The sequence below is a fragment of the Thermobia domestica genome, chromosome 6 (genome assembly GCF_964235325.1).
Source record: "Thermobia domestica chromosome 6, izTheDome1.hap1.1, whole genome shotgun sequence".
In the NCBI taxonomy this organism is placed as follows: domain Eukaryota; kingdom Metazoa; phylum Arthropoda; class Insecta; order Zygentoma; family Lepismatidae; genus Thermobia; species Thermobia domestica.
In genome coordinates this window covers 45,216,691-45,242,360 of record NC_137459.1, presented here as the reverse complement: position 1 = coordinate 45,242,360, position 25,670 = coordinate 45,216,691, and the positions used below count along the sequence as shown (strand labels likewise).

General features: G+C 36.1%; 2 protein-coding genes across 2 annotated transcripts in view; both read left to right on the top strand.

Moving 5' to 3' along the window:
• LOC145687168 (uncharacterized) overlaps nucleotides 1-1,736 on the top strand; it is a 185,487-nt gene extending 183,751 nt beyond the window's left edge. Inside the window, exon 2 of the mRNA XM_081760631.1 lies at nucleotides 617-1,736. Within this exon, the coding sequence (XP_081616757.1) occupies nucleotides 617-1,736 (1,120 nt within the window). The remainder of the gene's footprint in view (nucleotides 1-616) is intronic.
• Pka-C1 (Protein kinase, cAMP-dependent, catalytic subunit 1) overlaps nucleotides 1-25,670 on the top strand; it is a 561,997-nt gene that overhangs the window by 68,837 nt on the left and 467,490 nt on the right. The window lies entirely within an intron of this gene.

Genomic DNA, 25,670 nt, shown 5'->3' with positions numbered 1-25,670 from the left:
GAGGGCTGACATCGTCCTCATCTTCAGGCGAATATGATGGTGCAATGGAGTGTATGGAATATATATACTCATTTATGTATGATTGGACTCTTCTGATTGGTGATTGAAATAGCGGCTTCTGATTGGTGCTTGAAATGGCGGGATATGATTGGTGTCCATGTTTTACTCAGTTGGAATCCTGTGTCTCTGTTAAGGTTCGTTTTTTCTTGTATGATTGCAACAGCTTCTTTTATCCTCCTGTCCCAAACTCTTGAGCATTTTGCTATTATTTCGGCATCTGTGAATAAAATCTTATGTTGCTGCTTGATGCTATGTTCAGCCAGTCCGGATTTTTCTGGTTGGTTTAGCCTGATGTAACTGTTGTGTTCTTTGCATCTGGTTTCAATGGTTCGTCCTGTTTGTCCAATATATGACTTACCACATTCACATGGAATGCGGTAAACTCCAGGAGTTCTGAGGCCCAGGTCGTCTTTGGTTGATCGTATTAAGTTCTTTATTTTTGCTGGAGGCTTGTGTATTGTCCTGATGTTGTACCTGGCAAATAGTCTGCTGAGCTTTCCAGATGTGTTCCCGGTGTATGGGAGGCAGATTGTGTTCTTCCGTTCTTCATTCACAGTTTCTTCTGCACTTTTGTCCTTGTTGTCAGTGTCCTTCGTTCTGATATTCTACCAGCTGACAAAGGAAACATCACTGTAGTGCTTCCCACAGATGTGTATCAAGAGAAGATTTCACAGTTACTTCGAGATTCAGCATATACCACCTTGTCACGAGATCCAACATCTGCAGTAGAAAGAAGAACAGCCTCACTACTAAAGAAGTCGGGACTGGATGAAGATACACGCAAACAACTTACACCACACTGCAGCATACCTCCGAGACTATATAGCTTACCAAAAATATATAAAGCAGGGATACCTCTGAGACCAATTGTCAGTGCAATAGGAAGCCCAACCAACTCTTTGGCCAAGTATCTTACAACATTACTCCAACCATACGTGGGCAAGTGTGAACACTATGTGAAAAACTCAACAGAGTTTGTAAAGAGCCTGAAGACAATGAAGATTTCTTCCACAGATCTTATGGTTAGTTTTGACGTGGTATCATTGTTTACCAGAGTTCCGGTCAAGGATACAATACTACTTCTTGGGAAACACTTCCGGCCTGAGATATTGGATCTCTTTCAACATGTTCTCACTTCAACCTTCTTCCTATACCGTGGTCAGTACTATGAGCAAACAGACGGCGTCGCCATGGGTTCTCCACTCTCACCTGCAGTAGCCAATTTTTATATGGAGCACTTTGAACATGAAGCACTGAAGAAAGCACCACTTGCACCCACACATTTCTATAGATATGTTGATGACACCTTCACCATCTGGCCACATGGACGCAATTCCTTACAGGAATTCCTGCAACATCTCAATAACCAGCATTCGAATATTAAATTCACAATGGAAGTTGAACAAGATGGACGTCTACCATTTCTTGACATCATGATATACAGAAGACCGGATGGCAGCCTAGGCCATAGAGTATACAGGAAACCAACACATACAGATTTATATCTGAACGCAAACAGTTTCCATCACAAAGCTCAACGACTTGGAGTTCTCAACACTTTAGCACATAGAGCATTCTCCATCTCCGACAAGGATTGTTTAATAGAGGAACGTAATCACCTTCGCAGCGCCATGCTACAGAATGGATACTCAATGCGAGATAAAATATGGCCCTGAAAAGGACCAGAACGAAGGACACTGACAACAAGGACAAAAGTGCAGAAGAAACTGTGAATGAAGAACGGAAGAACACAATCTGCCTCCCATACACCGGGAACACATCTGGAAAGCTCAGCAGACTATTTGCCAGGTACAACATCAGGACAATACACAAGCCTCCAGCAAAAATAAAGAACTTAATACGATCAACCAAAGACGACCTGGGCCTCAGAACTCCTGGAGTTTACCGCATTCCATGTGAATGTGGTAAGTCATATATTGGACAAACAGGACGAACCATTGAAACCAGATGCAAAGAACACAACAGTTACATCAGGCTAAACCAACCAGAAAAATCCGGACTGGCTAAACATAGCATCAAGCAGCAACATAAGATTTTATTCACAGATGCCGAAATAATAGCAAAATGCTCAAGAGTTTGGGACAGGAGGATGAAAGAAGCTGTTGCAATCATACAAGAAAAAACGAACCTTAACAGAGACACAGGATTCCAACTGAGTAAAACATGGACACCAATCATATCCCGCCATTTCAAGCACCAACCAGAAGCCGCCATTTCAACCACCAATCAGAAGAGTCCAATCATACATAAATGAGTATATATATTCTATACATTCAATTGCACCATCATATTCGCCTGAGGGGCCGCGGTGGCTCAGTGGTAGAGCGTTCACCTCTGTTGCTTGGGGTCCCGGGTTCGATCCCAGCCCCCGCCAAGTGAACTTTGTGGTGGACAAACACCGTGTGCGTGGGTTTTCTCGGGGTTCTCCCGTTTCCTCCCACTTTCTTCATTCCACCATTTCATTCATTACTCATTATCACCGTCTCCTTTAGCCTAACCGGCATAACCGTGGGACGTAAAACTCAAAGATTTCATTTCATTTCATATTCGCCTGAAGATGAGGACGATGTCAGCCCTCGAAACGTCGCAAGATATAACAGTATTTACCTGGCTGCTAGCCCGAGAAGACCTGTTCTCAAAGATACAAGGGATTGAAAATGTGGCTGTTGTCAAAAATATTTTTAAAAAATGCTTAGGTAAGGACATAATCTAATTACATGGATAACTTTCAATAGATGCAAAGATCATAATACTGTTTGCAGCAAATTGATATTTCAAACCGTTCTGGATATATAGTAAATACTGGTAAATTTGATAACACTGTTTAAAATTATGCTTTCGAAAGCTTACAAATTACATGTACCAAAAATTGTTGTTACATAGAAGCAAAGTAAATAAAAACATGTTTTAAAAAGTTCCCACTAATATGCCAGTTTATAACGACTCTATAGAAAAGCGTCGTCAACCTGGTCCGTCTTGTAAAATATAAGTTACGAAGCGATAATTACTTTTCTTTATGCAAAAATCAACTCAGATATTCAAAGATCATTAGTCTCACCTTTATTGCTTGTTATGTCTTAAATATTCTCCTTTTAAAACCGTGAAATACATAAATTCACTTGACTAGGTCAACACATAACATGTACATAGTCACAACTATCCCATAATAATCTCTTACATATATTAAAAACATTCTTCTTTTCTGTTAATTTAAAATGAACATTCTACTAAGTATATTACATATTTATGAGCACTTTTTGCCCACGGTACAGGTAAATATTATACAAACTAAAGTATTTCGTTATAGAAAATGTCGCCCGATAAAGGGACTGAATATAAAAGTCATGAGTGGGCTTGGCTTTTATATTCAAGAACCGCTGGTCTGATTACATTAATGTTCGTACATTACATATGTTCTTTATATTTTGATCACACCTCGTATATATATCTTCATTACATTTTGGTTAACCCTCATATATATATAAAATATTATTTATTATCATTCACAATAAATCTTTGATTTCATTAATATTTATCTTTTATTACATTATTATTTATTCTTTATTATTAAAAACATCGTTGCTTATAAATATAACTAACGAGGGTGAAACACAAATTATGAAGATTACTAGTTTCGAACATTATTACAAACGGTGATATGACAAATAATATTTGTTCTTTTAGGGCGCATTGTATAACAAATAAGTTAGATGTTGCAATTGTAATGTATACATAGTAGCACTAAAGAAGAATTTTATTCAAGGTAGTTATTGAATAATTGATTTTATAGAATGGATCTTATTCTTAACATAATCTTTGACAATTAAACACAAATCAATCTAATATAAATAATCTTTGCCTTTAACTAATTATAAATTGAATTATGATTCTTCACATTAATAAGAAAGAATAAAAATTAAACATAACCTACGTTGGAATAATCAAATAGAAGTAAATAAATTTATTTTACAGAAACAAAAGACACCCTTTTGTTATTACATAAACACATTTTTCATTATTATTATTCTTTTTCATTCTTATTTATTTGATCAAGAATGTTGGGTGCTACTAACTCTTTAACTAGATGCATTTCAAATATTTATAACAATCGTTTTCATTATTAATATTAACACAAACTTTAAAACGAAAATTCACAAGAATCTATAACCAACATGGGTTTAACCTAATTTCGTTAACGGTAATCATGTTACATTCGCACTGGCATATGAATCTAATAAAGTGCACTGTACCGCACAATCGTGATTAGGTTCTACATTAGGTTGTACATGTCTTTCATCGTGATTTGAATTTTGATACGAAGTACCATCTCGTGAACAATGATTATGTCTATACATAGGATTGGTAGCATCTCTAGGATTCCGACATGTATTTCTATTATTTTTGTGTCTACTTCGGTTGATTAGGTTAGGCGGATTCCCTACATAGCCTTGTCTATTTTGTTCATTTTGATTGCTAGAGTATACTCGTCTTAGGTTCGGTTCAGTATTATTCACACTTCGGATATCCAAATTCCGAACAGGGACCAAATGATCTGAAGTATTCTTATTTTTACCCATTCCTGGTTGTGTTAGATTCATAGCATGATATTGAGTTTCGTAGCATTGCACAAGCATTAATAAATGACTGAAACTCATACACTGGGTGGAAAATAAGATCTGCTGTAATTTAAATGGAAGCAAATTGCGAATCGATGCAATTATTCTTGATTCCGATTGCAAGGGATTAACAACCTTTAATTCATTATAGACATTTACAACAAACTCTACAATAGATTTGTGCAATCGAGGATTGAAATGTTGATTTCTAAGAGTGGCATCTCTGTTTGCCAGCAAAAAGCCATTTTCGTAATTCGCGATCAATGCCGCTTTAAATTCCTCATATGTACTAATGTGATCACGTATTGCCTTAAACCATAAGGAACAAGGTGGGAGTAATACATGGGGTATTAATTTCATGTATTGTGATCGGTCGATAGACATTATATTGCATTCGTCTTGGAATTTCTCTAAGAAAGAACTAGCATTTTCATTGCACTTACCACTAAATTTACTCATGGCTTTGATTTCGCTCATCTTGACACCTAACTTTACCTTTCTTTTCTCACTCCTTGTTCTTGTGGTAGGATAATTCCGATCCGTGTCGTGTTGTGTCATGATACCATCAATATTTCGTTCATCAGTGATCTTCGGACAATTTTCCTCTAATATAATATCCTCCTCAGATTCCGGCGAAGGCGTATTTATATCCGGTGATTGGGGAAACTCGAAGCGATCACTGCCCAGATTATTGCGATAAATGTTGTCTCTAGCCTGTAACGTTTTAATTTCTTCCTGCATAGTAGCCAACTGGATCTTTTGCTGTTTAACGGAATATTCTATTAACGTTAAATCTTTTTTTACAGCACAGATTTCATGATTTTGATGATCGTGCTTTTCTTGACACTCATCGGCTATCCTTTTTAATTTCTCTTCAAACTGCGAGGATATGTCGTTCATCACCTGGACGATTGTTTGTTTCGTATCGTCTGATTTCAGTTCTATCCGTTCTATCCGTCTACTTAATTCTTCATACTGCTTGCTAGCTTCGTTGAATTTCAGTTCTATCTTCTGTTCCATAGTCTGGCTAACTTCGTTAAATTTCAGTTCTATCTTCTGTTCCATGGTCTGGTTAGCTTCATAGAACTTCTGTTCCATGGTTTGGTTAGATTCGTCTAACTTCTGTTCCATGGTCTTGCTAGCTTCATAGAACTTCTGTTCCATGTTTGTGTTAGATTCATTGAGCTTCTGTTCCATGGTTTGTTTTATCTCGGTCGTCATTTGCATAATTTGTCGCTGCACAGCTAACAAGAGTCGATCCTCAGATGACAAACTTGGTGTTGCACTAATTTCACCTTGATTACTGGTATTTGATTCCTGTTGCACAATTTCACTATCCATTTTTCTTATGATGATCTTACCGCTTCGTAATACGGTTAAATTCGTATTCATAAATGGTAATATCCAAGTAAATTCAGCCCTACTTTCCTTCTTCGGGAACTGAATTTTCAAAAGTCCCGGGTTTGGTAAACCAAATTTTTATAACGACTCTATAGAAAAGCGTCGTCAACCTGGTCCGTCTTGTAAAATATAAGTTACGAAGCGATAATTACTTTTCTTTATGCAAAAATCAACTCAGATATTCAAAGATCATTAGTCTCACCTTTATTGCTTGTTATGTCTTAAATATTCTCCTTTTAAAACCGTGAAATACATAAATTCACTTGACTAGGTCAACACATAACATGTACATAGTCACAACTATCCCATAATAATCTCTTACATATATTAAAAACATTCTTCTTTTCTGTTAATTTAAAATGAACATTCTACTAAGTATATTACATATTTATGAGCACTTTTTGCCCACGGTACAGGTAAATATTATACAAACTAAAGTATTTCGTTATAAGTTTAAGCAACATAATCCTCTTCTTCATATCTCCAAAATGTTTTGAGATAATAAATTGTTGTAAATATTTCATTCCATAATGGTCTTTATGTCTATTGAAAACCACCTCCGTAATTGAAGGTGATACTTATCTAAACACTTTCTCGAAATGAAGTCATTTGAAGAAAGTCAAATTTTCAGTTCCTTGTAAATTGGAAATACATCTTAGGATTACCATAATATTTGACACTAAGGTACTTAAGTAGTTACTGTTGTAGAAGCCTCTAACTTTAATTGATCTTCGGTGTTTGTGATACTGTAGCCTGTAGTGTCTTTAGTTTGCAGCATTGCATATAGTAAATTTCTTGTTTTGCACGCAGATTTAAAATTGTGTAATAACCTGACGTAGGCCAACTTGACCAATATATATATATATATATATATATATATATATATATATATATATATATATATGCGTGTGTGTGTGTTGGGTTGGCAACACTGTTAAACTGGTGGTAGTGAAGTCCATGCCAAACAAAGTCACCCTTTGTGCGAAATTTCAGTGTTTTGTATGTACAGGTTAAAAAGTTACAAGTATGTAGATATTATATCAAAATAAACGGTCAATTCCGTATATACAAACATATCAGTATATGATAAATATCTTTTAAATCTTCTAAAAAAAATAACGAATGCTAGTTTATCACTCTTCTTTACTGTTGGTCGTATATCTCCATTTATAATATTCTGTAATTGCCACGCACATGTAATTGATTAGTGTCCCAAAACGTGAACCGTTTCAACTACAATCACTTACGGCTAGAATACACGTGTTGCAAATATTGATCGTATTTGCTGTTTGAATCAGATTTGCTTCTCTCTCGCCTGAGGTAATTATGGCAGTTGCGTACGAAGAGACATCTCCCCACAAAAATATAAAAGATTTACAGAGCCGAGTAAATTCCTGAAATAGATGCTCATTGTTCGCAGAAAATCTTTCTCTGACAGCTGATATCGATGAAAATTCCAAATAAATCCGGGTAGAAGGCTTTCCTCAACAAAGAACAGGGAGAATGTATTATATGCAGGAAAATTAGTTGGGTACATGTTAAGGGATTGGAATATTATCCAGTGTCGACAAGAAAATGTATCGGAGCTAATAAAGAAGATTGTAGCATTATCCATACTTCGTATTTGAAACAACTTTCTCTAAAATTGAAAGAATGCTCTGGTTTATTTACATCAGGTTTCTGGTACACTCAGCTAAGGTAAGATCTGTTGAACGAGAACACGAGAGTTCACATCCCACACTGAAATAATAATGTGTGCACTGAATATATATATTTTTATTTGCAGTTTGTATAATATGGATTATTGTTTTGTAATACAGCAATTTCAGGAAAAATATTCTGGAAACCACTTTATATTAAATACTAGCGTCAATTACCCGCTTTGCTGGGTTAAATTAAGAAAAAAATAGTAATATGTCTCGTTAGTCAGTCACTTTTTACTATTACTAAAGCGCTCCTTGATATTGGTCATTTTCGATGATTTTTATATATCCCCTCTTCTCCCCATGTTGGGGGCCACGGCATCGGAAGTGTCATTGTTCATCTCAGCGACCCCGAAAAGTATGAATTCGACACTAATATTGCTCACCCACTCCCCTCCTACAATTTTTGCGGGGCTGAATTTGGATTTAAATGGCATCAGAAGTGTCACTGTTCATCTCAGCGACCTCAAAAACTGTAGATTCGACGCTAATATTGGTCATTTTTTATCATTTCTAAATGTCTTTCCCCTCTTTTAAGTTACATCGTCAAAATGATAAGACAAAAATCATCTCATGTTCGAACTTCATCTAGGTTGAAAATTTGATCGAGATCCGTCCGGTGGTTCAAGAGATATTAAGTTTTATTATTTTTTTTATATCTCCCCCCTACCTCCTCCCCTAAGTTCAATCGTGAATACATAAATACCATCCCAGTCCCGAACCTCCTCTATGTTGAAAATTTGATCGAGATCGGTTTAGTGGTTCAAGAGTTATTAAGTTTTACTTATTTTTATATATCTCCCCTCCCGTCTCTCTCCCCTAAGATCTACCATCAAAATGATATGACAAAAATCACCTCAGGTCCGACCTTCATCCATATTGAAAATTTGATTAAGATCGGTCTTGTGGTTAAAGCGCAATGAAGTCACAAAGACGGTCACTTTTATTTTTATTCTTTTTACATATATCTCCCCCTCCCCTAGGTTCCACCCTAAAAGTGAAATAACGAAAACATCCCAGGCCCGAACCTTATCTATGTTGAAAGTTTGATCAAGATAGGTTTTGTGGCTCACCCCTCCTCTAAGTTCTACCGTTTAAGTGATATGATAAAAAAACACCCCAGGTCCGAACCTCATCTATGTTGATTTTTTTAGATCGGTCGGGTGGTTTAAGCGTGATAAAGTCACAAAAACAATCACTTTTATTTTTACTTTTTTGATATATATATATATATATATATATATATATATATATATATATATATATATATATATATATATATATATATATCCCCCTTTCGCCTCCCCTTCGTTGCACTGTAGAAGTGAAATGAAGAAAACATCCCAGGTCCGAACCTTATCTATGTTGAAAGTTTGATCGATATCGGTCTGGTGGTTCAAGAGTTATTAAGTTTTATTCATTTTCATATATTTCCCCCTTCTCCTCCCCTCCCCTAAGATCTACTGTCAAAATGGAATGATAAAAAAAAAACTTCCCAGGTTTGAACTTCATATATGTTGAAAATTTGATTGAGATCGATCGGATGGTTCAAAAGTAATTAATTCACGAACATAATCGGTTTTATTTTTATATTTATTGATTTTTGTATATTTCTTCCTCCACCCCCTCTCCCTAAGTTGCTCCGTCAAAGTGAAATGTTAAAAATCATCCTAGTCCCAAGCCTCATCTACATTGAAAATTTGGTCAAGCTCGGTCTGGTGGTTCAAGAGTTATTAAGTTTTACTTATTTTTTCTATGTCTCCCTCCTCCCCCTCTCCTAAGTTGTACCGTCAAAGTAAATAGCTAAAAACACTCCCGGGCTAGAACTGCATCTACGTGGAAAATTTGATCGAGATCGGGTGGGCGGTTCAAGAGATTAAGAGTCATAAACATAGTCACTTTCAATTTTATAATATAGATTATATATTTCAATATGCTAATGTATGCTCTATGTGATGATTACAAGCAAGCAATACCACTGTAATCAATCTGGTGGATCATAAAGCAAAAGAAAATTCAGAAATGTAAATTGAATTATTTGTTTTCTTCTTCTTCTCTTTTCTGCTTAGTTTTATTTCACTAATTTGCTCCAGGGAATATAAATAAAACCAGTAGTTTCTTAACAGTATTTTATTGTTATGGATAATATGCAATGAAATTTTCAGGAGAAGACTTTTGGTTAAGACTGTGGCTATACAAGGATGCTTTTCCCATGCATTATTCCACGCAGCGAACACAACCTAGGTGGCTACTCGGTAATTTTACTTTCGCCAGAATTATAAATCATACTGTAGACCAGTCATGGTTTCCAGGTCTTTTTTCTATTGTGTTACATAGATTTGTCTGTGATTAGGTATTTTTTTTTTTAAATTCCGTTGTATTTTTCTGAATTTTCTTTTGTTATACACGCACATACTTTATAATAGCAGAGTTCCAATACTCTGCACAAAGCATCTTCTAAGCAGCTGTTTCTTGCTAAAATCCCCTTGCCTGGCAACACATCTTTCTTTTTTTCCCTTCCTTTAGACATCTTTTACTGATTCCGAAACAGCAGGTGGTCTGTTGTTCCGAAACGCACGAAATACGCTCGAGCCGACGTATTTTGCGCGTTTTTATTGTTTTCGCGTTTGCAGCACATTGCAATTAGGCATCCACATTTAAATACGTGGTCAGCGTATTCTTAACGTAAGCATGAGTCATAAAAATGCCTTGTGAACGAATCGACTAGCCGTAGACTAACTCCCAACATTAAAATAAAATAATAAATTCGATAGCATTGTATAATGTATGTGTAGGTGTTTTATGTCAAGCATAAATTTATCCACAAGTTTCACGCTACAGTGTATACACATTACTGCATTCAAAGGGCTAAAAATACTGGCTTAAGACATACTGAAAGAGGTTATCAATTTTCTTGGACGTTTCTTTTTTCACATATATACTACAAAGAGCAGCGCAGTCTCGTTAGAAAGTAAAATTTATGCTGTAAGTTTTGAATCAGAAAAATAACCACTTTCGAGCATATTAATACATTTTTAAGTGCTTTGCACGTGTTCTAGGTCGAATTGCTTTCAATAGATTTATTAACTTATAATGTAGTATGTTGTAGTAATGTAGTATAACGTATGTACATGTGTTTTGTTTTTCATTATCTCCGTACCTTTTAGCAAACAAGGTGGGTTAATTGTCCTGTTGAACTGTATTTGCGAGTAAAATTGAAGCATGCATTACTAAGTTATTTGAAGATACTGTCTGTGGTACAATCCGCGGCAAAAAACCTGCAACATGAGGATGTAAGTTTATTGTGAAACTACGCCTAACAGCACAGGGAATGAACATAACGTCTAAGTGAAACGAATCACGCCAGGATAAACCTCCGCCTCCTCCCGTGCACACTTATTTTGGAGCAAAAGACTTCGTCATTTCACAATAAACTTATATGCTCATGTTGCAGGTTTTTTTGCCGCGGATTGTACATCTAAAATACAAACTCTTCTAATATTTTTCTTCAGTGCCGAGATGTTTATACATTGTAAAAAGAAATAAAGTTCGCTGTTATTGTTGCGAATATGATTCACCCGTTTCGTAAAGATTTTCATCACTATTCACTGTCAGTTTGATCTCGGTTTCTTTTATTGCCCGAAAACAAACACTGGCTTGTGTTACATATGAAGAGGAATGCAGTGAGCTTCCAGGACATTTACCACGAAGACTTAAATTAATGCGAGACAGTTTGCTCAGGCTATGCTTAAAAAAAAAAAAAGTTTTGGGAAGGGAAAAACTTGGCAACGAAACTCCAGTGTTGGAACTTTATCGTAATCTCGACGCAAAGCTTCGTAAAAGAGAAAGCGTTCTGTGGAACATTTTTCGAACAGCTTTCTTTCATGTGGGATACAATGTGTCGGTAGTTTTAGATCCAGTTAAAGATATGCTGTTGAAAAGAGAAAGCTTGGTACTTTTATTTCGGATTGTGTAACTTTAAGAGATTGTCCATTTAGAATTCATTTAGAATCCACAGAAAATAAATTTAGGATTAGTGACAATTCTTCAACATACTTTTTACAAAACTTGTTGAAATATTATTGATTTTAGTATTAGACAAAAATCGTTTTCATTCTGGATTGATTACTCTTCTTTCAAAGATTGATTCAAATCCTTAAGGTGAGTTTAAAAGAGCCAACTGACAGCATGCATCTTACAAAATACATTTAATCTTTGCGATGCATTTTATAAGATCGGAAAATATTCAAAATAATTCAATCAAATTCAATACATAACTGTTCATGCTTGGTCCAAGGACAAGTTGAATAAATAATAATAATAAAACATATCTGTATATTTGTTATATGTTCCGAACATTTGTTATAACTATACCTGAGTTGTCAATGCAGGTTCACAAACAGAATTGGATTAAATGTTCAATGAACAGACAACATAAGTAAATTGCATAACAACGCTGTTGAATTGTTATGTTTATGTAACTTAAAACACATAACTAATAGAGAGTACTATGTAATATTGTATCTAGGGCAGAAAAAATAGTCAGAAAGAGTATTTGTTCAAAATTCTCCCGTTTTTCACATTGGAAAATATGGTATCACTACATGAAGGTCGACTAGCCATGTATGACTTCACTAAAATATTGATAGGATATGTTGGTTGCCATACAATATTTAATTTTCCTTGCCTATGAGAATATGTTTGAAAAATCGATCGGTTTCGTAGTAGAGAAATAGCAGCAGTGTAGAGCAAATTTAACGTATCGATTTCTTTGGTTCTTAGTCAATTTGTTCTTATTTCACCTATCTTGATTTCTCCAAGGGGCCGCGGTGGCTCAGTAGTAGATTGTTCATCTCTGGTGTAACCCGAGACCCCAAGCACCAGAGGTGAACAATTTACCAGTATCCGGCCAATCTCCGGTTCGCAACTATCCGGCCCAGTTTCAAAAAAAGGAGCGAGAGAAACTCCGTCATAAAATGAGGAATATTTATTTTTATTGATCTACTCGATTTATAACGCTTTCATAAAAATGTGACTCTGCCAAGGAGCAGTCATCTATCAAGAACATTCTCAAAAATTGGAAACTGTAAGTTTTGACTCTTTTAGGCTCATCTTTTCACATATTTGTAATCATTCATCAATGTTAATATTTTGCTCACTTTAAAATTGCATGTACGTACAATGTAGATCATGTCTTCTCAATTTGTGGTACGCGAGACGCTGCTGGGTGGTAGTACAAATTATGATAGTACGCCAGTGAAAAGATGAGAACCCTGGTTTACAGTATTTCATGTTTCCAGTAATTATCTTAGGCATTAAAATTATTTTAAAATATACATACTATTTTTATTCTTGAACTTCCTTTTTCAATATTTTTTTTAAATATATAGTACAATAGATAAATATTTATAAAGTATTGGTCTGTACTAAGAGGTCAAAAATAAAAATAAAAGCGGGTTTTGATGTAAAAAGTATGTTTTTAATGGTATGGGTGGGACGATGAACAATTATAAAACTCCGACCTCTCCGACTTTTTTTGTTATCCGGCCTGTCCTTAAACCATATAAGGCTATATAGAAAATTGTTACTTCAGCCTACAGTAACAATTATGAGTGTATTGAAGCCTACTGTATACACATTTACGGGAGGAGAGGAGACATTTTCGAAACGAGACAATAAGTTTGCCAACAGTCGAGACGAAACGAGAAAGACGAGACGAGGCTTCTACAAAAATTTACGAGTCGAGAAGAGACGAGGACTCCTGGGCGACACTATTCAGCACTTGCAACTATACGAGATCACACTAATTAGCCTTTCTTCACATCACACAGTGTTATATAAAACTCGAATTTGTCTCGTAGACGTGTAATTGTTACCCTTGAATGTGGGTGGTCCCATACTCAAGTCTCCATTGTCCCTGAACCGCAACAATATTCTCAAACTTGGGACCGCGGTGCCTCAGTGGCAGAGCGTTCACCTCTGGTGCTTGGGGTTCATGGTTCGATCCTTGCCCACGCCAAGTGAACTTAGTGGTGGGCAAACACCGTGTGCGTGGGTTTCCTTGGGGTTCTCCCGTTTCTTCCCACTTTTTCCATTCCACCATTTCACTCATTTCTCATCATCACCTTCTCCTTTAGCCTAACCGGCATAACTGTGGGACGTACGAAAACTCAAAAATTGCATTTCATTAATTTCATTCTCAAACTTCCAGTACCACATAATAGCCATCTTTCCATCTTCAAAACTCAAACGTCGTCAGCCATGTTGATGTTACTATTTTGCTGTCTGGTTTGCATAGCTATACCGACGATTCTTGTGTCACCTATTAACGAAGCATAATAGTATTTTCGCTCAGAAATTTAACCTTTTATGGAAAATAAATTTCCTATGATAGTTCAAATTATATTACACACTCGATATATTCTAAGTCTAAAGTAGCGTGACAATCGTCTGATGATGAAACTCGGTGAAATCATTGCATCAGCTTTTCTAGAGAATAAACTGGATGGAAAAGAAGCTGTAATCAGCAACGTTGAATAGCAACTTTGGAAACAGCCACTCTATGGAGAGGAACACTGTCATTCAGCTTTCGTAGACATCTCTGGGTATCAACGTTGCGCGCTTTAACAAGACTGAACGATAAATGGGAGCGCCTCATACTTTGTTTATGTGCTGAGCGAATATGATGCAATTGTTCCTCCGAATGTTTCTCGCTCTTGCTCAAGCATACTGCTGTGAATCGCAAACGGAGTGCTGACGCTGACGGCACTTTCTTTTCAAACACTCCTCGTATGTTGCTCCTACATTTAGTAACTTTTTACGAATGAAATACCTTGTGATATTCTTTTAAATTTCACAAGTGTCAAAAATCCTGTGTCGTACTCTTTTTTTTCTTTAATCTCCGTACAATAAAATGTATATCAATAGATTTTGCAATGTTCAGCACATTATTTATTACTTTGATCTTGCGATAACCATTTTAAAAAGGAAATAGAAGAATCGATTAATGGAACACACACATGCACACACAGAGAGAGAGAGCGACAGAGAAACAGAGAGAGAGAAAGAGAGAATTGGTTGAAAGTTTTGCAGTGATTTCGAAAATCGAAGGTATCGTCCTGAAAGCCCAGGAAATGAAGGCAGAGTTAAAAACTAGGATAACAAGCGAGATTAGTTGAAATCCCAGAAACGACTTCGCTGGCTACAATTACCAGGACTGACGCTGTGAAAGAGAAGAGTGTAAATGTTCGCGGTAACTGCTTCGCTAGTATTGTTTTTAGAAAATTAACTTGTATATTTCCGTTCTATTTGCCTTGAAACAACATCTCCGTTTGCTTATCTGGATGCAGGAGATTAATCTTTTTTTGTGTGTGTGTTACTTTTAGGAATACAAAAACTAAATCGATAAAAAAAAACTATTTTTTTTTCAAATATGCAAATATTTGGTCATAAGATCTCGTATACCAGATCGCATTACCTTCTGTTTCAAATAAAACAGAAAGTGTATACCTTAATGGCATTTACGTTATGCTCAAGCTATTCGTGGCAGATCATGACAGTTGCAACAACACAACATTAGAATCTAACATTGAAGGGTTTTAAATTACGTTGCAGTTTTAAGATAATTTTATGACAACTATTAGAATAGTGTAACTCAGATTTTAATTAGCAAAAACACAGGGGTGCCCACAAGGGGGGGCTATGACGCAAACGGCGTCATTGAAATATTTGGGGGGGTTAAAATCTATATAAATATGTTTGATGAGGGGGGGGTAAAATTAATCGAAAAGAAGATTTTTTTTTCATGGAAGAACACCTACGGATAGACAATTGGGAGGGTGCGTCATAGACATAGGGGGGTGGGCACCACTGAAAAACATAAAATAATTTAAACATACACTTCTTTCTAACATTGCAACACAAGAAGGGCTAGGATCAGTGGTGCTATTCTAATTTCCGGTTCTGCACACACACACACACACACACACACATACATATCTATCTATCTATCTACCTATATATATATATATATATATATATATATATATATATATATACTAGCTCTCTTGTATATATATATATATATATATATATATATATATATATATATATATATATATATATATATATATATATATATACAAAAGAGCTAGTAGATGGATAGGTAGATAGATATAATTATCTTAGGAAACAAATCTTACAAGGTAGACAAAACCATTTTTTTACTGGACACCACAAGGGACAAATAGAGACATACACAGCATCCTAATACAAGGTGGCATGAGGAAGTTATGTTGCACTGCGAATATATTGAAAAAGGAATTGTCCAAGATAGATGACTGTCACAAAGTGTTGGAAAGACCTTTATCTAGCAATGGATCGTCAATTGACGATAATGGTACGTATGCGTTTAAAATATAAATAACCCTCATCACATCACTCATATAACCTCGGTTCTCATTATATTAGGAATAAACGCTTGTACCTTATTCTGAGAGATCACGTGTTTAACCCTATAGCTATAAGAATTTCTAAGAGCAAAGGTAAAATAAAATATATCATTCCTCCTCTCCGACAGTAATTTTCTGATGTGTACAGAGCAAAGCAAAATCTTTAAGTAGGTCACTTGTTTTTGGCTGTAAAAAATTTGAATCCAAGAAGCTTTCTCTTCCAACTGCCTGTGTGTATGAGTTTATGACTTGGTATAACAAACGGTTCTGCGAACTCGAAATATTTTTAACATCCGGTTCTAGTGAACCGGTGCGAACCGGCTGAATAGCACTACTGGCTATGATTACCTGAAAATATTGTTGTAAAATAATGTGTAGTCAACGTATCATCCCCAGTTCCTTTATTTCTGTCCTTCTGGACCAAAGTTTACTAGCTGTTAATTTGAGTTGCTTCCCAATTGTCTTACGATACTACGCCAGCATTGAGCATTTTTCGTCTCCACCGGAAATAAGCTTGAAACCACACGCGCTAACAGTTTGCTTCACGAAAGAACAATGAAGAGTTGCCTAAGCTTCACTGATATTTATTTTACCTATGTGAGGTAGTTTACAGCTTACAATCTACAGAACATAAGTGTGGCACATTAAATTGAGGGTTTAATTTCAATTTCATATTATCCCTCAGATGTAAGATATAGTTGTAAGTTCAACTTACTTACAGTAAAAAGATGGCATTATTTCCATGTAAACAGCATTGCTGTGACAGCTTCCAATGACAGATGATATGGAAATTGTCCTTATTCTGAATAATTCCCTTTATTTCCTTTCTTAACCCCTGACATTTTCGAAGAGCCTCCACAAGCAGGGATACTGAAGATTAAAAAGAAAAAAAAATATTTTTAAAAAATAAGAATACTGCCAACTTGCGAAACAGTACAAAATATTGGACTCACTACACTTATAGAAGTGTGTATTGACCCAGTGATATTATATAATAATAAAAAGAAGAAGAACTCACTTATGTGTGGCAATTTTTTCATGTGTTTTATAATCTTGGTAGATGTGTTAAGTTCTCTTTCACATACACACACGAATAATAAAAAAAAATAAATAAATGCGTTTTTTTAACATTTAATTATTATACTAGCTGAACCTGCATTCTCTACACAGCGTATCATTCACATATGACCATGAATCTCCTTGTCATTCCTCACATCTGTACATGTTCCTTTACAGACATAAGTGAAAGACGTCTTGATAACAATTGGCAAGGGGTATCATAAAGGGGAGATTTTTCGATTATTTTTTTCAATATCTCGCACCGTTTGCAAATAGGGATGGGCACGAGTCGACTCAAAGGTATTTTTTTCGAGTCCAGTTCCGAGCCGAGTCACTGTTTTGAGGTCGAGTTTCGAGTCGAGTCGAGGTTGAAAAATGGCTCGTTAGTTTAGCTCGTCTTAACTCGTTTTGAAATCATATCGTGATTAGACTGAAAAGCGAAAGCTATGAGAAATGTAAGCAGTAATGTGGAATATTTTTAGTGTTGCTCACGAGGTGAGACATTGCTCGCATCTAGCCTCGTCTCAATTAACAAGACAACAATGGATTTTTATAACGAGGCAGCCTCAAATGTCGTGAGGACTAACATAAGTATATACTGTAGTTCTCACCACGAAGGCTGAGACCTGTACGGTCAAAGTTTTGAGCCGAAGCAGAAGCCCAACTCGTGTAGGGATGTTAACCGGCTTAGGTCGGTTCAACTGAGCGAACAGCTCGAGCCGGCTTGGTTGAAATGAGGCACCGACTCGGTTCAGGTGAGCCATCGTCTCGAGCCGGCTCGGTTGGGGAGAGCCATCAGCTTGGTTTGTTTCGGCTCGTGTCAGTTTGGGTGGGTGAGCTGTTGGTTCGGCTCGATAGGGAATGAGCTGTGAGCCGAGCCGCTCGAGATGTTGAGAACTCTAAACCCGGACCAAGCTGTTTTGAACATGTGTGGCCGGTGGCCTCTAACTTTTAACGATTTTTGGTTCGAGCCTGCTTACTTGCTCCTCCGGAATTCAAACCCAGAACCTCGTGAACGATATCCTTGCCTCCTAGACTTCACGACTACCAAGGTCAGCAGTCAACTAGTTTTTAGTATTCAGATACAAAACACCTATCTTTCATGTTTATACACGGTGTTGTTGTTATAATAATAATAATAATAATAATAATAATAATAATAATAATAATAATAATATTGTTATAGTAGTAGTAATATCATTGATAATAATTATATTGTCTATGTAGGACACTTGAAGAAAGTACTTGAAACTGCTCAGAGCATTTGGATCGATTTGGCATGTTTTGGCTCGACTCGACTCGAAACACGGAGGAAATTTTTCCAGGCGAGTTCTCGAGTCGAGCTCAAAGGTGTCTGTTTCGAGTTGAGTCGGGTTTCAATGAAAACTCGCTCGAACCCGCTCGTCCCCATCCCTATTTACAAATTTGAGCCTACTTCCATTTCGACTTTCTAATTCCTGTATGATCAGTCTTTTTTTTTCTTCTTGCATGCAGTATGTAATAAGCAAATACATTACATACACAATTAATTATAATGCCAGTGATATATTGTTTTCATTGGGCAAAACACTCCAAACAATAAAGATTTATCTTAGACTGGGAAAATGGTTATCCTTCGTCTTTCATTATCATTTGGCCATGAAACAAACGCCTGATGAATGTCCAACCCCTGTATACAACTTTGTTTTGTTGTAATGTATAACTCGTAAGATATGATTCTTTACTTTTTCAAATTTCAACACTTCCAGTGTACCCTTAAAAATGTAATAAAGAAATAACAGCCATGTTTTTCTTAATATTCAATTCGAACTAAACAACCTACACAAAATTTCCAATCGATCAGTGAAAATGGCATCTCTCTAGAGCCTATGGTCCCCGAGAACTCATTGTCGAAAGATTGGACACAAACATATAAACGTCGAAAAACATATAAACCTTTCTAGTATTTTAATATCTAGACTAGCTGAACCTGCGCTCTCTACACAGCGCATCATTCGCATATGATCATAAATATCCTTCTCATTCCTCACAACATCTGTACATGTCCTTTTACAGACACAAGTGAAAGACGTCTTCATAAATATATATATCGGTAAGGCGTATCATAAAGAGGAGATTTTATCGATTATTTTTTTCTCAATATCTCGCACCGTTTGCAAGATTTGAGCCTACTTCCGGTTGGAGTTTCTAATTCATGTATGACCAATGTTTTCTTTCTTTTTGCATCCAGTATGTACAGTAATAAGCAAATACATTACGTACACAATTAATTATAATGGTAGTTATATATGGTGTTCATTGGGTATAACACTGCAAAAATAAAGATTCTTCTTACACTGGAGAAATGGTTATCCTTCCTTTTTCATTGTTATTTGGCCATGAAGCAAACGCCTGAGACATATGCAACCCCTATATACATCAATGTGGTGTTGAAATGTATAATACATAGGATATATTGTTTTAGATTTTTTTCTTAATTTCAACGCTTCCAGTGTACCCTTAAAATGTAATAAAGAAATAATGGCCATGCATTTTTTAAACATCCAATTAGAACTGGACAATCTAAGCAAAATTTCCAATCGATCAGTGAAAACGTCATCTTTCTGGAGCCTGTAGTTTCCGAGATCTCATTGTCGAAAAAATTGGCCACAAACATATAAACGTCCACAACATATAGTTTAAAAGAACTCGGAAGATGGAAGCACAGTTCACGTGCATTGGTTTTAGAGAAGGCTTATTAAAATACAAAGGTTTTGAACAATAATTTTAGAACATAAACTTTATGAAAAAGATGTATTTAACTAATTTATTTAAAGTACACATACTCAAAATGTTATGTTTGTCTCTGTTAAACGTGAAATCACACATAACCGTAAATGACAGATTTCAAAGCCGAAGTTATAGGTTGGAGCTCAGTCGCTCTTAGGTGCTATTCAAGCATTTTAATAGATAGATAATATCGTCGCATGAGAACCAGAAGAACGTAACTCAATTTTCGTAGGTTTACAGGCGAGAGGACAAAAATATTATTTTCTTAGAGAGATGTGTTTTTAATAAGATGGTAATTCAGCTACATTACAACAGATGATCGACAAGGACAACAGATGGCGTTACGTTCAATTTACACCGAGTGAAACTTTCAAAATTATGTCCAAACATGAAGAAAACGAATACCACATTTTTGGAGTTACGTTCCTCTGGTTCTCATGCGACGATATATAGATGTCTTCTTTCTTAGAGCACTTGAACACTTCTGGCTATCCATTTTTTGGTTTCACATTTGTATCACGGTTTAATTTAGATTGTTTTTTCACGAAGAAATATACACCGACTGGTCAGTGAATTATGGCCAGCTACCTAATAGCATGTGAATTCACCTTTTGCATTCCATCCAATTTGGCAAGGATACGAGGTGTCAGTAGCCGTCTGTTGGTATGGCGAACTAAGTTGCGACCTTCAATGCCAAGAAGGATGTGGGGAACAATCTCGGGAGACTGCATGTGATTTTTTATGGAATACCATAGGTACTCAATCGGATTGAGATCTGTAGAGTATGTGGGCCATCTGGAAGTCCACATTGTGTTCCTCGAAACATTCATATTCAAGACGTACGCGATATAGGTACGTTGTTGCCTTGGGTACCATCATAATCAATGCAGAGAAAGTGCAACATGTGGAATATACATAATATTTCAGAATATCGAATACTGGTCACCAGTTATGTGTTAGACTACGACAAGCAGGGTGTTTTGTTCTTCATGTATAAACATGCCCTCACAACCTATGCCTACTTTTACAGGCACGAACTGTTCACACTATGTACGAGGGTTCTAGTTCTTCATAGAGTTTTGCCAAATACGCACACACCAACCAGATTTGAGTAAATATCATGACTCATGAGCTTATCAAACCTTCCATTTGAAGATATCAAGATCAGTTCACAGCTGGATGAAAAGATGGTCTCCAGGATATGAAGAATGCTTTTTACAGTATCATAATATTGAAGTAGGTCCTCATTCGGTCTGCTTTCAAGGACTATTTCCCAGTGACCTCTGTTCTTTTCACAACCAAATAACTCATTTCAAGGAAAGCTTTTTCAGTTCAAAGGTCCCCTGAGAAGTGGCATTTTTCTGTGTCTTAAACGTACTCGACAGATGACTTCCCAGCTTTTATTGATAGTGAGGTACAAACATTGCAATAGGGTGTGGAGATGAACGGATGTGACGGTGAAAAGGAAACAGAAAGGTCTCGCACAAATATTGGTCTTGACTGGGTTTAAATGTAAACGACACGTATTTTTGGTACGAACCTCGTATATCAAGAAGATATAAAAACAAATTGATAAGAACACAGTTTGAGAATAAAATGCCTTCTAAGGAACGTGATGAAATGCATGGTGGAAAGAAAACGAAGTAGAAGACTGCGATGGAAGATGACAACTCCCACTTTAAAGCAAACAGTGGATGGGAGTTTCTTAGTTTCCAGCAAGTGACTGGCCAGTAATGTCAGATTTTTTTTTTTTCAATTAATTAGCAATACATTCGCAGATTAAATGGTAATTGACAACCGATTTATGATCAAGTCGCGTAGAAAAGTTATTCGCCTATCAAAATTAATTCAACAAATTTGAGAGACATGTCTGTTTGGATCAACTATTAACTGTTTGGAAGGAGCTACTAAAATCCATGTAAGTAATTCAAAACAGAAGTAAAGAAATGCGCGTTTCCATTCTGATAAAAATCTTATTTCATGTCGAAGTGTTGAGCTGCTAGTTTCTGGAACCAGTACTACACTTGAGTCAATGTTTGAAGGGGCGGCAAAAAGAGAAGCTGAACATGTGAACGGTGGAAGCCTGTATTTGGTAAAGAAATTCTCTGGACTTGATCTGAATATAAAACTTCTGCTACCCACAAGGCTTCACTCGAAACTAGGTAACGTTCCAAACACGCATTTTTATCCATCCCACGCAACATGCTGTAGTTGTCTAACTTGTTTTTTTTTTCTTACATTATGTTTTTTTTATACTTTTTTTCTGTTCTTTGAGAAGAATAGCAATGAATTTTCTTGGGAGTTCGATTACTTTAACAAGTAACTATAATTTGTAGGAATATTGCTAAAGTATTCAACCTTCTTTTTCCTATACTGATAACCTACGAGAACCACATATAATTTATAATAGCATTGTATGTATTTCTTGTGCATTTGTAGGATGTTCTAGTTCAAAATTGTATACGTCATGATAAGAGATATCCTTGACAATCATACATGAAACGTTGGGGCCCAGAGTGATCTAACTTCACTTAGTGAGAGCAGAGAGTTGAGTTGATTTTGGGTTTAACGTTCCATTCAGCAGCGAGGCTATATGAGACGTGGACTCACTGATTGATGTAGAATCCGAACCACATGAGCTCCCGCCGGGAGTCGAACCCGGGTCTCCCACGCCAAAGGCGCGTACACTAACTGCTTAGCCACGGAGGAGCTCTAGTGAGAGCAGGGAATTGAAGATTTAAAGTATTCATTAACGTACACGGTACGTTGCATTTGAGATTCTTCATATCTTGACATATGCGTAAAAAATGCTTCTGACCACATAATTGATCAGGTGGTACACATTTCAGAACACAACATGATTTAACTTTTGGTGTCTGATGGGGATAGGTATTTGTTGATACTAGCCAAGGAAAATGAATCACAGAGTAGAAACTAACTCGAATGTTTCGCAGTAGAATTGTTATTAAGATCATACAATTAGGGCTTATAATAAGTATTTTAATGTTAGTGCGTCTGTATGTTCGCACTTCAGTTGTTCAACATGATAACTCTTAAAGGAAAGCTGTTTTTTTTAATCTGTTTATTGCGATACACAACCGATTCCTTTAATAGAATCAATTCATTAACGTAATCATGGGTGATAGTGGCTTTAACGGTGGCTATCTATATTCTGTTTAAAATATTTAGCATTTCTTAGGTTAAATGCAACCTGCAGACTAGCAAAGAAATGATGGTTGCCTATAATACAGAATATGAAAACCTTTTACTATTTCGGATGTGTTCGTTAATGGAGTCAATCGGTTAGCATCACGGGTAACGGTGACTTTAACTACGGGTGTCCATATCCCATTTTCTGCTGTTGAAACAATGGTTATAATTCTAAAAAGACAACAGTTATGCATCGCGCAGTGTGATGACAACATACATCCCTCAGCGGTTGACATCTACCAGAAGAAATAGAAACTTCTACAAAGAAAAAAGAAATTTACATTTCGTGTGATCTCCTTTACAGCTTTTGGTAGAGTTTATTTCTTCATATAAAGCTATGAAAAAGAAAACAGGTCAATTGCACTTTAAAAAAAACAAGGGAAAATCGTACCTATTGATTTTAAGTTTCTTCCGTTCATTTTTTGCTAGTAAATGGATAAAAAAATTCAAGCTTTCAGTGTAACGTCCTACGATTGTTCTCTTTAGGCTAAGGGAGACAATGATTAACACAAGTGGAACATATGGAATGAAAAATGAAATGAAATCTTTGAGTTTTACGTCCCACGGTTATGCCGTCTAGGCTAAAGGAGACGGTGATGGGATCGAACCAAGGATCCCCTGGCACCAGAGGGGAACGCTCTACCACTGAGCCACCGCGGCCCCTAAGATATGGAATGCGAATGGAAAATATGGAGGAATTTGTGGAATGATAAAGTTGAAGGAAACGGGAGTACCCCGAGTATACCCAATGATACGATGTAAACGGATATAGAAAAGTGGTAAACAGAACAGTGTTTTTTTTAGAAGGTCGATGATGGAAATCAAGTCCGGTGTCCCCTATACAAGGTTAAAATCTTCATCTCTCTCTTCATGAGTAACTTACTATAAACAAACATGCGATACTAAATATTTAAGGTACATTGCAGCACAGTTAAAGGTCTGTGAATATATAGCTCTGCAACCAATACAGCTCGTTGTGTAGCTTTTATGTGAAGACGAAGCTAGTAAATGCTCTAGGGAGCTGACTGCACCACAAGCGCGTAATTCTCCATAAAAGTCCGTAAATCCATCCCATACCTTTGTGGTCGGAGGCCATTAGGCTCCAGTCTTTAGTAGCATCCGGCTGATGGAGGTCTTTAGAACATTTTTTTTTTTTTTTTTACATGCATTGACGATTATTTCCCCATTTCATTCCTCTCTCTCTCTTTTTTTTTTACCATCTAAAAACTCTCATCGCATTGTTTGTCTTTTTAATTGCAACAGTGGTTTTGAACACGGTGAAACGTTGGAACGAACATTTGTCAATAGGCACAAAATTCATTAATGAATTTTCCATAAACTCAACGCGTATTGTCCGGGCTCTTAAAAAGTAGTGTTATTTTTACCCGCAAATCACCATTCTTTTACTGTCGCTATTATTGAGAACTAGTTTTATGTTGTTTTCTTTCTTCCTTTTATTTTTTTCTGCTTTCTTTACCATCACATTCTATTCACAGAGAACTTTTTTTTTTTTTTTTTTTTTACACAATCTGTTTTGTTCAACTTTCTGAGAAAATGCAAACTACTGCTCTTTCGAAGTCATTATATGGACATAACATAATAATACTAATAAGATCAGGCATATATTAAAACAACTTACATTATTAAATGCTATCTCTGTTTGATATTTTGTTGAAAAGTGTTGAAAATCATTCAAAAAAAGTGCCAAGATTAGCTACTTTGATTAAAACATTTGAAAAATGCGTGACTTGAACTTATTTTGGTTAAATATGAAAGTAATGTTACTTGCTACACGTTTCCAAATATAAATAAATTGAGTTGATTTTGAGTTTCACGTCCCGTTCAGCAGCGAGGCTATATGAGACGTGGACATACTGATTAACTTAGAATCCAAACCACATGAGCTACCGCCGGGAATGAAACCTGGGTCTCCCACACCAAAGGCTCGTACGCTAACAGCTTAGCCACAAAGGAGCTGCAAATAGAAATATTATAAAATAGTAAAGATAATTTATTTTAGGTTCTGATTGTGAATTGTTAATAGTTTGGTTTTCGGAGTTAAGCGTTTTCCCTATATGGGACTTAAGATCTGGGATTTGAGGTACTAGGTATCAAATCTGGCTCTCTTATATCGAAAAGGAAAGCTCTAATCAGTTACCCACGACATTGCTCAATGGTATTCTGTAACTTAACAAAGATCTGCGCAGATCAATATTTATGTAGCCCTATTGGGGGATTAGATAAGTGTCTTCAGTTTCTCTCTGTAAAAACTGTCCACTTATTATGAGATAATACCGCTTTTATTCTAATGCATATGGAGATGACATGTTATTGTTACGTGTTACTCCTTTCCTTGTTATGCGGTAAATCCAGTGACATCT